This window comes from Phalacrocorax aristotelis, chromosome 8 (genome assembly GCF_949628215.1).
Source record: "Phalacrocorax aristotelis chromosome 8, bGulAri2.1, whole genome shotgun sequence".
Lineage (NCBI taxonomy): Eukaryota > Metazoa > Chordata > Aves > Suliformes > Phalacrocoracidae > Phalacrocorax > Phalacrocorax aristotelis.
Genome location: NC_134283.1, coordinates 22,872,901 through 22,885,313, shown reverse-complemented (window position 1 = coordinate 22,885,313; position 12,413 = coordinate 22,872,901). Strand labels below are relative to the sequence as shown.

The following is a 12,413-nucleotide window of genomic DNA, read 5'->3' as shown; positions in this document are numbered from 1 at the left end:
CCTCTTTCTGCTAACAGATTTGTTATTTGCCCAATAAAATTTGGATAATAATCAGAGGTCTAGAGTGATTACTTCATGTTTTAAGCACGTTGTACAGATGTGGCACTGTGCTATTCCTCTGATAGCAAATCACTTCCGCAGCTCTGGGGAGCAGGTGACGCTTCTCAGCATGTGAACTCGAGCGAGTCACCCTCGCTTTGATCCCATCCAACAATCTGATTAAAAATAACATAATTTCAGTCTCCCACCAGTATTTTGAGTATTTGGATGCCCCAGGCAAAACAATGTGCCTGTTTCCTCTTCTGCAGCCCAGCCTCCCAAGCTGAAATCAAGATACAACGTGAACAAGGTTCATATAAAGAAAATAACCTTTATTAGACAAATCAATCAAACCCTGAAAAAACAGTGTCAGGTAAACATTACTAAAGGGTTTTCCAGCAATGCAGAAACCTTTGAAACGGAGAAATTCAGGAAGTTTTATGTTCCTCTTGTTGCATTAGTAAGTTCTCTCCCTCCTATGACACCAGCCAGTGCTGCCTTGGAAGCCCAAAAAATCTTGCATTAACTGAGCAAATATTTTAAAATAGTAATTTCTAAAATCTTCCCTGTGCAACTGTTTCCCACACAATTTTGTACAAAGGTGTCAAACTGTTCTCTTTGCTGTCTAAAAAACCCCCAAGGTTTAAAAAACATCCAGCTTATTAAAAACAAACAAGAGGTTTATGTACAGTACAGCAATTTCCAGTGGGGAAAAGAGAGGGTCTATACCTTGAGAGTAACTCTGGTGGCTGGGGTTTAATGTTGGAGACCACAGCACTCCGTTACAGGAGGCAGCTCCTCCGTCCCAGCAGTGATGGGGAGAAAAACCACAGTTAAATAAATTACTGCTCCATCTTCTTCCTCAGGCTACACGTGCCACCACTGCTCTCCCACCCAGGGGCGCCCAATTTATAGCGCTTCATAAAGCAGGAGTAAAGAGGAGCTTGGCAGCAAGTAACTGCAGTTTCCAAAAATGTTGATTTTCATTTCCTCTGAGAAGAGGGAGAAGGTGTCCCAGCCCTGTAGTGAGCTGTGATGTTACTCCTGACTAGGCAGCCTTGGAACACAGGGCACATTTGTCCTCCAGTTACGCTGTGTGACTTCAAACAACACCTGTTTACGGTTCAGCACTATAATCAACCCACTATACTCAAAACCTGTTGGTCTCAGATGCCATCACCTTCCAAAGCTCCTCAGACAAGCCGGGACCAGAGAGAGGGGCTGAGACAGAGGCAAAGGAAGCAGCCAGTCCCTGTCCCCCCAAACCCTGGGGCACAGCCAGGACGCCCCGTGCGACTGGAACCAGCAGGGGGCGAGACCTGCCACCATGACAGCAGCGACGTGGGGTAAAGGGCTTGGATTAGAGCCAGGAAATCTAGTGATTTGTGCCTTCTGACCGCCCGCCAGCCAGCTCCCTCCTTGGCACTCCTAGTGACATCTCTGCTGGCTGCTCAGGGCTCCCTGCTCCGCCTTGGCCTTCCCACTGGCATCAGGGAAGTCTCCACATGCTGCCGCCTGGGATCTTCCCCCTCTCCCGAGAACGAACTCGGGTTGTACAGTTACTGCAGAAATTGCACAGGGAGACTGGAAGTGCTGATGGATGGTTAAGACAGAGAGAAGCTCAGCATTGAGGCAGTGGAAGAATTATCTGAAGAAACAATTCACTATAACAACGAAATTGCTTTTATTAAAACGGAAGTGTTAAGCCAGGAAAATAAATTATTGCTATGACAGACATATTTAGAACATAAGGAAGGACTTTAAATCTGGAGCTCCAGGTCAATATAACCCTGAAACAGAAAGTTACACTACTCTTAAATACCTCAGTTTCTCTTCATGCCCTTCCAAAAACTTTATAAAATGTGCAGCTTAGAGAATAGTAACAGAGTCACTTGTAACAAAAATCTGTACAGCTCATAGCTTTAAAAATAATACTTTTTTTCTTGTTTGCCTTTTTCCCCCCCCCAAACTGCTATGTTACTTATTACTCATAAATACAGGGCTAACAAGTTTTGAACGCCCAAGGTCCCATCCAACACCAAAGCTATTACGTGTCATTGACAGAAACCGTCCCGGGACTTCCCCCCAGGCACAGGTCAGGTTTTTGGACTGTTTGAAAGAGCCTGATTATGTGTTTTAAAAAAAATATCTTCATAGGTGAAGACTGTCTCCTCCTGCAGGTCAGAGGCCTGGGGTCTTCAGCGAGTTTGAAATGGCACTCAAACCTGGAACACAGCACCGTGCAATGGTTAGGCCAGCTGCACTCCTGGGAAGTGGCAGGAGCCCACAGGTCCCTCTGTCCTGGCCAGCAGCCATTTTGCAACACACTTGAAAACCACAATTTGTCAGAGCTGCATTTCCGTTGGGAAAGAACATTTTTACCGGAAGGGCCTGGCAGGAGAAGTGCGGCTCTTCCCCCCCATGCAGAGGGCTGCCTCCGCACCTCAGGACTCACCCAAAGGCTAAGTGTGCTGCTGTCCAAGCAGCAGCGGGCCGGGCCGGGCCAGGTCGGCAAACCCCGCTGCTTCTGTGGCCACTTCAAAGGTCTTGTCTGTGACCCTTCCCCCCTTCCCCCCAGCCCAGAAGGGGCTCTGAATCTTAAATTTTAACCCTGGCTGGTTCTGTTTAGCTAGTTCTAAACGCCTGCACCTACAGATCACAAGCCGTGGGCCCACATGCTTGTAATGCCCCCACGGTGCCAAAGCTACGAGCCATCTGCCACCCTGTGCCTTGACCACTAACACCCTAATCCTGCCTCTCCCATGTTCCTGCCACTTTGCTCCCTGTGAAAAAGGAGGCTCAGTCCTGAGGATGGAGAAGAAAAGGCTGAGCCAAAAGCAGGCTGCGTGGGGCGCGACATAACTCTCCAAGGGCTGCCACCCACACGTAGGAAGCCCTGCTTGGCTGTGTGTCTTGCCAGGGCTCATTCTTCCTGAGATCAACAGTGATTTCCTCACAGACAAGGCATCCTCCAGAAATCAGCAAGTACAGGAGCAACATCTGGCAGCTCCCTGAGGACACCCTGACCATAACCAGGAGGTTCCTCTGCCTGGAGATGTGTGGTTTCCTTCGGAGGTTCAAAGGAAACTGTGGGATAAATCCAGCTTGGGAGAATATCATGGATTCCCTGAGGCAGGTTGGAGGGACTAAGAGCAGGATTTTGGCAAACAGCCACAAGAAACAGATTAGTGGTTAGACAGCTGGGCAGCATTTGGAGGGAAGCAGCTCATCTGAATGCTGGTGATGGGGTGGTGGTCAAGCCTCTACTACCCAAGAGTGATTTTCCTTGTTTTGCTTCTGCTCCTTCAAACCAGGGAGGCACTAGACCAGCTGTTTAAGGTGAGGGCTCTGTGGGAGCTGGTCTTCTCTAACCCGATGAATCAGAGCCTCAGACTGGTAAGGAACGTGTGCAGAAAACTTCTCACCGAGAGGCAGAGGGGGGGAGTTCTAACTCAGAGCTACTGACAAATCTGACCAGCACTCAGAGCTGCTGGAAAATCCCTCTCAGGGGCTACTTACAACAACTCCACTTCCTTAGGCAGTATACGTGTGCAGAGAGGCTCACACTACTGTCGAGGGACTTATGGTGACCTGGCCTGCTTTCTGCAGAGGAGAGAAGCCAGCATTAGTACAGGATTAGATGACAACAGCATCAGGACACAATCTAGTGGGAAGGGAAGCACCTCAGAACTCTCAGGAACACGAGAGGAGACACAGTGGCATCTCAGAGTGACAGGCACCCGCTCCTCCATCTCATCGCTCCCCCAAAAAGGCCCAAATCTCCCAGGAAAGGAGCCTAGCGGCATCTGCAGCAAAGCTCCATCCATCCCAGGAGGTAACATATGTACCCCAGCCTGTGCCAGCATTAAAGCTCCTGCGTGTGCAGCATCCCCTCCTGGTGCAGCCTCCAGCACCGCAGGTCCTTTCCAGTGCATCGCCTTGGGGATCTTGGCCACCGCAGGGGAGGCTCTTACAACAGAGGGACTTTCACCTGTCCCAGAGGCGGCAAGTCTCCGCAAGAGGAAAAGGTCACTTCCCCACAGTGACTCCTAGCCCAAAAGCAGCATCTTCAGTCCCCCCACAAGGGGCAGTGGCTTGAACTGGGGAGGCAGTTGAAGGAACAGGCAAAGTGAAGAGAGTATTTTGGCTGCTTGCACTTACTGCAGAAATGTACTGGCTGTTTGTGAACCTGGGTTTCTCCTCCATTGCAGAGCTGTGTTGTGAGCCTAGGGGCATGTAGAGGGGTGAGCCCACATCTTCACAGAAGCTCTCCTGTGGGATGCTGGAGACGCAGCCACTGTCAGAGCCACTGGAGCCGCTGCCTGACATGCAGTGCGATGACTCTGAGCTCTCTGTTGCTGAGGGAAAAGAGGAAGGTCACTCTGATGACCACAAATTTGCCCTACATGACCTGTGCCATGTACACTTGATAATGTACCTCTTTGCAGAGCCACTGGCCACACAAGCCCACAGATAAGGTACACTCCTGTTGGGGCCTCTTTAAAGCCATAGGCAACAAAACAACTCAAGGAAGTGTAGCAAATGATGCCGGAGATTGGTATAGACTGGCCAGTGAAGTTCACACAGGGGAAGCCAAGGGGTCACTGGACCAGGGTGGCAAGAGCAAGGGGCAGAGTGCCTTGTACCAGAAGAGCAGGCAGGCAGAGACACGAGCAGTGGTCTCCAAGGCCACAGAAGCCCCAGTGACTGGCACCAAGCCTACCACTGGGATGGTTGCAGACTGGTGACCTCTGCCTCTGGGCTAACTGTGCCCATGAAAGGTGAGACAGAGCTAGTGTGGAAGGGCAGGGCCCTCCTTGCCCAGGTTTGGCTCTGGGGCAGGGACTGCCATGACCCCCGGTGAGCCTGGTCTGGCCACATGGCGCAGAGCAAGGTGTGGGGATGAGCCCCCACATCCCAGGGTGCGCTGCAGAGCAACAGGCTCGTACGTACTCAGTGACGGCTGGCTGCTCGTCTCGTGCTCCAGCTCATCTTCCTCGATGCAGGTGCCGATGTCGAAGGGGCGGCTGGGGGCCAGGACGCCTGGCAGCAGAGCTTGGTCCAGGTACATGTGGAGGTTGAGAGGCCCCAGCAAGGAGGAGGAAGAGGAAGGGCTGTATGCAGTGGGGGTGCTGCCAGCGGAGAGCTGCACCTGCGTTCTCTTGTACGGGTTCGAATGGTCAAACAGAGACACTGCGATTGATGCTCTTGTCCTGGCACCTGCCAGAGAACAGACCAAAAAAAGCCCTGAGCACCAGTCCTGCCTAGCTCACGTGGAGCAAGGGCGCAGGCACAGCTGGCACTCACCTCTGCCTTTCATGATGTAATCAATAGCACGGTCATTGATAGCTGCCTCGCTGGGTTTGATATCCAGGAACGGCTTGTTGCCCACACCCATGGAGACCATCTCCTGCATACGAATTTCTGGAGGGGAAGAGACCCACAGCCACACCATGAGGTTGCTCCAATCTGCCCCACGGGTGCTATGTGGCCCCAGGCTAGAGCACTCCTGGGCCAGGCTGCTCTTGAACTACTGAGATTAGATCTCTCCTCCCCTTGCTCCCCAGTCCTGAGGAGTCTCCACAGGCAAGCAATCATGCCCTGCTCTGGCCAAGTAGCTCAGTGCCATGCCACCTACAAGAGTCCTGTCAAGCGGAAGCATGGGGCAGAAAAGAGGGACTCAGCCAGACAGCTGCCACTCCAGTAGTGGCCTAGATCGTGGGGAGAGCAGTGAGCCTTTCAGGAGCACAGCCTATGCTCACAGGGCAGGGAATCCTGTGCTAATATCTCCCATTTCTCTCCCAAAATCCAGGTGGGTGTGTATAGTCACACAGAGCATGGACTGGTCAAGTTCCCTGGGGATGAGGGACAGGGAAGGGAAATGCCCAGCCAAGTCCAGCACATGCTCCTGAGGCTGCATGCTGGCACACAGCTGCTTCCTGCACAGAACTGCCTGGTAACAGGCTCCAAACCTACGACAGCACAAGCTGAACAGGGCTCCCACACCTTTTGCGGCACAGATGCCCTGGGAAGGAATCACACCTTTATTGCGGGCTGCCTGCTGCCACAGGATCTTGGCAATGTCACTGGTCCAGGCCTGCTTAGTCTCAGCTGAGCTGGCCTGGAGGATGTAGGTGTCGCTGGACTTTCGCCTTCGGAACCAGATCTCAAAGCGCAGGCCACTGTCTCCAGAGTTCTCGGTCAGACCGATGTCTGCAGTCTGCCAGAAGGAAGGGCAAAGCATCAACTGGGGCTCCACCAGGAGCAGAAAGGGTAAACTCTGCCTGCACCCCATGCCAGAGCTACCCCCAGCTTGGCAGACCCAACGGGAAGGAGCCTGAGGGTCTGGACAGGAGCAGGTACAATATGGACACAGCTGAGCAGAGACAGCCCAGGCAATTCCTGGTGCTTCATCCAGAGTCAGCACCACCTCCTTGCCAACCCCCCCCCGCCCCGCTTTTCCCTCACATTCTGCATCTTTCTGAAGACCTTGGCCCCACATCTCATAGCAGAGAGGTGGCCCGGGCATTAACATGTGAAGTATCCCCTTCTGGCTTGGAGAAGGCTTAGCAGTGGTGGGAGCAGCTCTTCTGCTGAAGGTACTCCTGCTCCCACTCCCCATTTCAGAGCCACATGTCCCTGGGGAAATCAGCCATGGACACCTCCTGCACAAGAGGTAGCTTCAGGGCTGCCCTTACCTTGAAGGAGCGCTTGTAGATATACACATCAAAGCCACCCTCGATCCTCTTGGGCTTGCTGAACAGGATCAGGTCCTCAAAGAGGAAGACATGTCGCTGGCACTTCCTACGGCCCAGCCAGATGGTGAACTCATCCTGCCGCACCAGCTGCCCCTGCTCCTTCAGGTTCACCTAGACACAGGGAACATCCTGGTTAAGACCCCAGCAGGATCAGCACCAGACAACCGCAGACCTGGACGTGCAGAGCAGGGTCCCATATGGCTGCGGCCCAAGTGGTGAAGAAGTGGCAGCTACCTGTCATGTTAGGAGGGCTCTTAAAGAGATAGCTGCATGGCGCTGCTAAAGGCCACATCAGGCTGAAACAAGTGGTCCAGAGCTCAGGGGAGAGCTGCATCCCTCTCCTAGGCATCGCACAGAGATGACCCTCTGCAGATCTGTGACAAACCTCTGGCATAGCAACTGGAGGCAGCAGCCACAGCATTATTTTAGAGGAAGAAGAGTGCTGAAGAGGAAAGGAGTCTCATCATACTGCCAGGAGCACATCTGGGTCAGGAGGCCAGTCTCTCAGTTCTTCCTGTCCCAGATCCATCTTTCTCCACCCTGAGCCCTGTGGTTTCTCCTCCTCCAGTGCTGCACTTCACATGCTTCTCTTTCAAGTCCCACCGAGCTGATTTTGGCCTACCCCCTGGCATCAGCATCAGCTTGAATTCCTTCTTGCAAACTGCCTGGCCCTCTTATCACCACATCAAAAGAGATGGAAGGGCCCAAGGCAGCCTGCAGGATGCCACCTGCAAGGGCTGCCAGGCTGCCTCATGTCACCAGTAAGCAACTGGGAGAATATTTATGACAAGCAGCTCACCCAGCCCAAGTAACAGCATCCAGGCTGTCTGTCCTAGCAGATCAATGAGACCTCCAATCCCTGCTGCTCCCTTGCCCTGTGCCTCAGCAGTCATGCTATGCTGTGCTGGCAGACAGCACCCTGATCGCTGTGGGAATTTGCGGGGAGGCTCACCATACGATCCAAAGACCCCAAGTCTAGAGAAGGGGAAGAAGTATGGCTCTGCCCTCCCGGGCAGGGGGGGACACTGGAACGTACATCACAGTCACGGATGGCATCCATGGCCAGCAGGTCATTTCCGTGCCGGAGCTGAAACTTCACCATCTCCTCAGCCGCACGGAGGTAGCCCAGCTCCTGCTCTTGCGCCTCACTGCACTCCTTGATCAGGTCCTTCAGGAGCAGGGCGTATTTGCTCATCCGCTGGATGGGTTTCAGCAGGTAGGAGGCCAGGTCCATCTTATCCCCAAGCTGCACCTGCTTGAACTGAGAAACGTAGCAGAGAGTAAAGTCACCAGCTTCCTGTGGAGAGCCCCGTGCCCCCAGGCAGGCACTGACAACCACAGCTTTCCTAACTGGGGTGCTCTGTTCGCTCTGCAGGGAAATGCAAGGCCATAGGGCCAATGCTGGTGTGTGCTGGGCTCCTTTCCAAAGCACTCACTGCACCTCTGCCTGTCCCCCCACATACACTGGCGCAGAGAGCTCTGCCAGGAAAGCAGAGGTTGTGTTGAGCATGCCTCAAGCAGGACAGTTGGGCTTGTTTAAACAGATCAGTGACCCAAACACCAAGAGCAATCATGATGTAGGTAGTGGAATTTACCTTGAAGAAGGTATTCCCATGACTGGCCAGCAGCGAGTCTGACTTTGGCTTGTTCTTGCTGTACAATGCATACATCCCAAACTGGTCTTTCTGCAAAAAGAGATCCCCACATGAGACCAACACACACCCAGGACAGTGACAGCCACGCCTGGGGTTGGTTACTTCAGTACTTCAGCCTCTCCAGGCTGCACCAACGCCTCCTGCTACATGAAGAATGACTTTGCTTCAAGTTTATTAGAAGCCAGGGAATGGTCTTATCTTCCTGCTCCTACAGTAGCTAGGACTTCTTAATCCATTGTCCTGCTACATCTTGCCCCTTATATACCCCCAGACGACTCCATTCACCTGGTAGCAGCAAACATGCATGAGGCAGCTGAGCTTAAGACCGATGCCACATGTTTCTCCCTATCAGCCCTTTTCAACAAGAGCAGCAGGCCTGTACCCCTCCACTCCTTAAAGTCCTTCTGCACTGGCACCACAGACAGAAGACAGGGTAAGGGATAGCCCTGCAGAAGCAGGTGGGTTTTAAGGAGCAGAAATTTTCCTTCCCTGGCAATGTCTCTCGGTAGCAAAGAACAACAGAAAAGGCAAAGAGCATCTCCTGCTGCTTAGCCTTGCAGAGCCATCCTAGTCCAATCTATCATTTGAGCTCGCAGGGGTCAAACCAACCCAGAACAGGGTAGTCCTCCCACTCCCAAAGAGCCACGGCGCACTAACATGCAGGCAAGCAGCCAAATATATAGGCACTGCTGGGCCTAGGAGCCAAGCATGTGTGCAGAGGAGCCCGATCCCAGAGGGAAGGTGCTGATGCCTTACGTGTCGGAGGAAGCAGTGGCTGACCCGCAGTGGGTGGTTGCAGCAGCTCTCAAGCTCTCGCAGGAAGTACTGGCTGTGGAAGTCATAGAGTTTCTCCAGGTTCCCAAAAATGACACTGCGCTTCCCACGCAGGTCCTGGGGGAGGTCAAGGCGCTCCATCTCAGGGAAGTAGCTATCGATGATGTAGCAAAGCGACCTCACGTATTCCCGCTCCGTGGTTACCATCTCATCAATGATGTGCCGCAGCTTGCTGGAATAGGAAACCTTGAAGGGACCCAGACTGCAGCAGGGCTGCAGCAGTCTAAGAGTGCTTGCAAAGCACTGGGCTATACCTAGAGAAGCTCTCCCTAAGACCCAATGCAGAAATGAGATGATCCCTTAGCACCATCCAAGCTCAGATTCCTAACTACCTGTGACAGACCTGACCCAGAGCACTGACAAGGCCCGTGGCTGATCCAAGGAACTCTGTTGGGTTTTCTGTTCAGGAAGGGTGAGCCCCAGGTTGGCTGTGGTCCTGAGCCAACCTCAGCCAGACACACACCCCTGGTCCCACCAAGCCCCTGCTCTGGACTCAACAGGCTGCTCCACAAATGCCTGTCCTCCCAAAACAACAGGGAAAGCAGAAGTCATGGTAAGTTCTATGAGGAGGAGTCAGCTGCCGACTGGATGCTGTGGGAGGCAATGTTAACCCTGGGAGAACACGAGCTCTGGACCCAGGTGCTGTTGGGCTTGTCCGAGTAAAAATAAGAGTGGGAAACAAACCTTTTACCACTTCACCAGCAAACAGTTCCTAGCACTGGTTGCTCCACACATCTCTGACAGCATGACTCTTAGGTACTCGAGGTTTCCACTGAGAGGCAGTGCAGCACCAAACATAACTACCCCAATGTGTGCATGCCTTCCCTGCCTCTCAGCTCTCCCCAAGCCAACTCCTCTGGCTGTTCAGAAGACAGAACGGCAGGACTGCCTCAGCACCCATGGATGGGAAGGCTGCTGCATCGCTCCCTTGAGAAGCCTCGCATATGTGTGTTCATCCCCTGCCATGAGCTTTCTTGACACACGCTAGGATATCAGAGGCCCCTTCATTTCAGTGTCCCCCGCCATCCTATCCAGAGCAGAAGCAGTGGAGGAGCTCTGTGGTCCCCTCCCACATCCAGCTCTCATTTCTCATCTCTGCCACACACACCCCCTTTTTTTTTTTTTTTTTTAAAAACCTTGTCCCTTGAGAGCAGCTGAAAGACCTGCCTGGTAACAACCTTTCAAGAACAGCTCACATCCCTGGGTTCTGCATAGCCTAGGCACATTGCAGCATGACAACAAAGTTAAGTAGAGATCCTCAAGGATAGAAAAGAGAACAAAAGCCAGCTGTTGATCGCCTAGAGATCTCAGCCCCAAAAGGCAAATACACCTCCACCTGTTATCTGTCTGCCCTGTACCCACTGCAAAGTAACTGTCACTGCAGAGCTCTTCACATCTTTGCTGGCTGCCTTTTCACCACCCTGAGGACTGGAGCACTGGGTGTCACAGCCACTTACCTGCCCCAGCTCTTGGCTTCTGACACGGAGAGGCAGCCCCTCTGTCCCTCCAGCAGGCAGTCCGCAGCCCAGCTGTGAGCTGCTTGCTGTCGCAGCGCAAAAGTCCTGTCCACCAGCTCAGTGCTGCTCACCTCCAGTCCCTTAATAAAGACGCCGGTGTTGCCATATCTGGCCGGCTCGCTCAGTGTCCTCTGGCAGCCTGACCACAGGCTCTCACCGCAGGGGAGGTCAAAGCTTTGGGCCTTCCGGAGTACCCTCCTGGGAGGTGGCTTCCCAGAGGCTGGCGTGGAAGTGCAGGATGGCTTCACCTCCAGGGTTTCTAATAGGCTCTCCAGGTTTGGCTTTTCTTCAGCCAACTTTGGACTCTGGGAGGCCTCGCTGGCAAAGGAAACTCTGCTTGAGTGAGGACCAGGGCTAAGAGCAGCTTGGCAGGCAAATTCTTCCCCAGCACTGACATCGCCAGGGCAGCTCACAGAGGGCGAGGCAGCTTTCTCCTTAGTCCACGCCGAAGAGCGGTTGGGCCTGCTGCAGCAGTAGGATGCACTGCAAGTCCTGTCCCAGTGGGACCCAGAGGTGGCCCCCTCAGAGTGCCTCCGGTGGGACAGACCACCAGCCTCACTGTTGGCCCAGGACTGCTCCCCCGCAGCTGGTTTATGGTCTGACAGCAGAGACCTCCTTGTTCTCAAGGCTGCTTCGAGTTTCTTTTCAAAAACCAGCTTGGTCTCCTGACATTTGGACCATGCAAATTTCCACTGCTTGAGTCCCTTGTCACTCTTCAGCTCACAGGCCAGCTCCTTCATCTCCTGGAACCGGGCATCGCTGATGTCTGGGTGCTGCCCCTTGTAACTCTCCAGGCACTTGATCACACCTGCACAGTGTTCGGAAGAGCTGCAGTCCTCCATGCTGATGCAGGCAAGGTGTCGCATCCCTTCCAAGGCCCACTCATACGCCTGCAGAGAGAGAGAACAAAACACAACAGCCAGTCAGAGGGATTTGGGGAAGAATAACCCTAATTCGGTGCCTAAAGCCCAAGACAAGAGAAAGGATCAGTGTGTGGCCACCACAGTTCCTTGAGTGTGAAAGGAGGTGGGGCTGCTATTGTCAATGGAGCTTAACAATTCAGCAAAACAAACAGCTCCTTATGCAGAGGCTTCAGCTGTGCTGGCTGCTCTGCCACAGCTCCACCTCCCCGCCAGGTCCCTGTGACACTGGGCACCCACTCTGCTGGGCACATTTGTCTTCACTGGGCAGGGGGGCCCAGGAGAAGCTGTTGCCAAGACCGCAGGAATTCACACCTCAGTGTGGCCCTTGTCAGTATAAAATCTGGAACTTGCCCTCCTCCTTTGCCCAGCCATCCTCACCGTTACCACACAGGACGAGGTTGAGGGGGCATCAATAAGCTGCAGGGAACGGGACTGCTGTTCCCCATGCCATTTCCCCAGAACTGACAGCACTTAGAGGCCTGTAGCTCGATCAGAGCACAGCTCTGTGGATCACCCCAAGTGCTCTGACCCATACTTGCAGCAAGAATCTGAGACTGTGCAAGCCCAGTTGCAGCTTGTGTATTTTCTGTGCCTGTTGGCACCCGTGTGGTGTGCTGTGGCCTGCCTACCTGCCTGGCTTTGATTGCAAGCGCACTACATGTTTGTGCTGGTTACTCGAATACCAAG

General features: G+C 53.4%; 1 protein-coding gene across 4 annotated transcripts in view; it reads right to left on the bottom strand.

Moving 5' to 3' along the window:
- Window positions 1-1,704: 1,704 nt before the first annotated feature.
- PLEKHG4 (pleckstrin homology and RhoGEF domain containing G4) overlaps window positions 1,705-12,413 on the bottom strand; it is an 87,973-nt gene continuing 77,264 nt past the window's right edge. For 2 of the 4 annotated variants that reach the window (XM_075101851.1, XM_075101854.1), the window contains 9 exons: window positions 10,744-11,693; window positions 9,209-9,458; window positions 8,393-8,482; window positions 7,834-8,058; window positions 6,738-6,908; window positions 6,082-6,259; window positions 5,347-5,463; window positions 4,993-5,259; window positions 3,723-4,397 (listed from right to left, as the gene is read on the bottom strand). In XM_075101851.1, coding sequence (XP_074957952.1) covers window positions 4,069-4,397; window positions 4,993-5,259; window positions 5,347-5,463; window positions 6,082-6,259; window positions 6,738-6,908; window positions 7,834-8,058; window positions 8,393-8,482; window positions 9,209-9,458; window positions 10,744-11,693 — 2,577 coding nt within the window. In that variant the 3' untranslated portion in view covers window positions 3,723-4,068. Of the gene's footprint in view, window positions 2,265-3,558; window positions 3,643-3,722; window positions 4,398-4,992; window positions 5,260-5,346; window positions 5,464-6,081; window positions 6,260-6,737; window positions 6,909-7,833; window positions 8,059-8,392; window positions 8,483-9,208; window positions 9,459-10,743; window positions 11,694-12,413 lie in introns of those variants that run through there. The other 2 variants (XM_075101852.1, XM_075101853.1) reach the window with 2 other exon arrangements.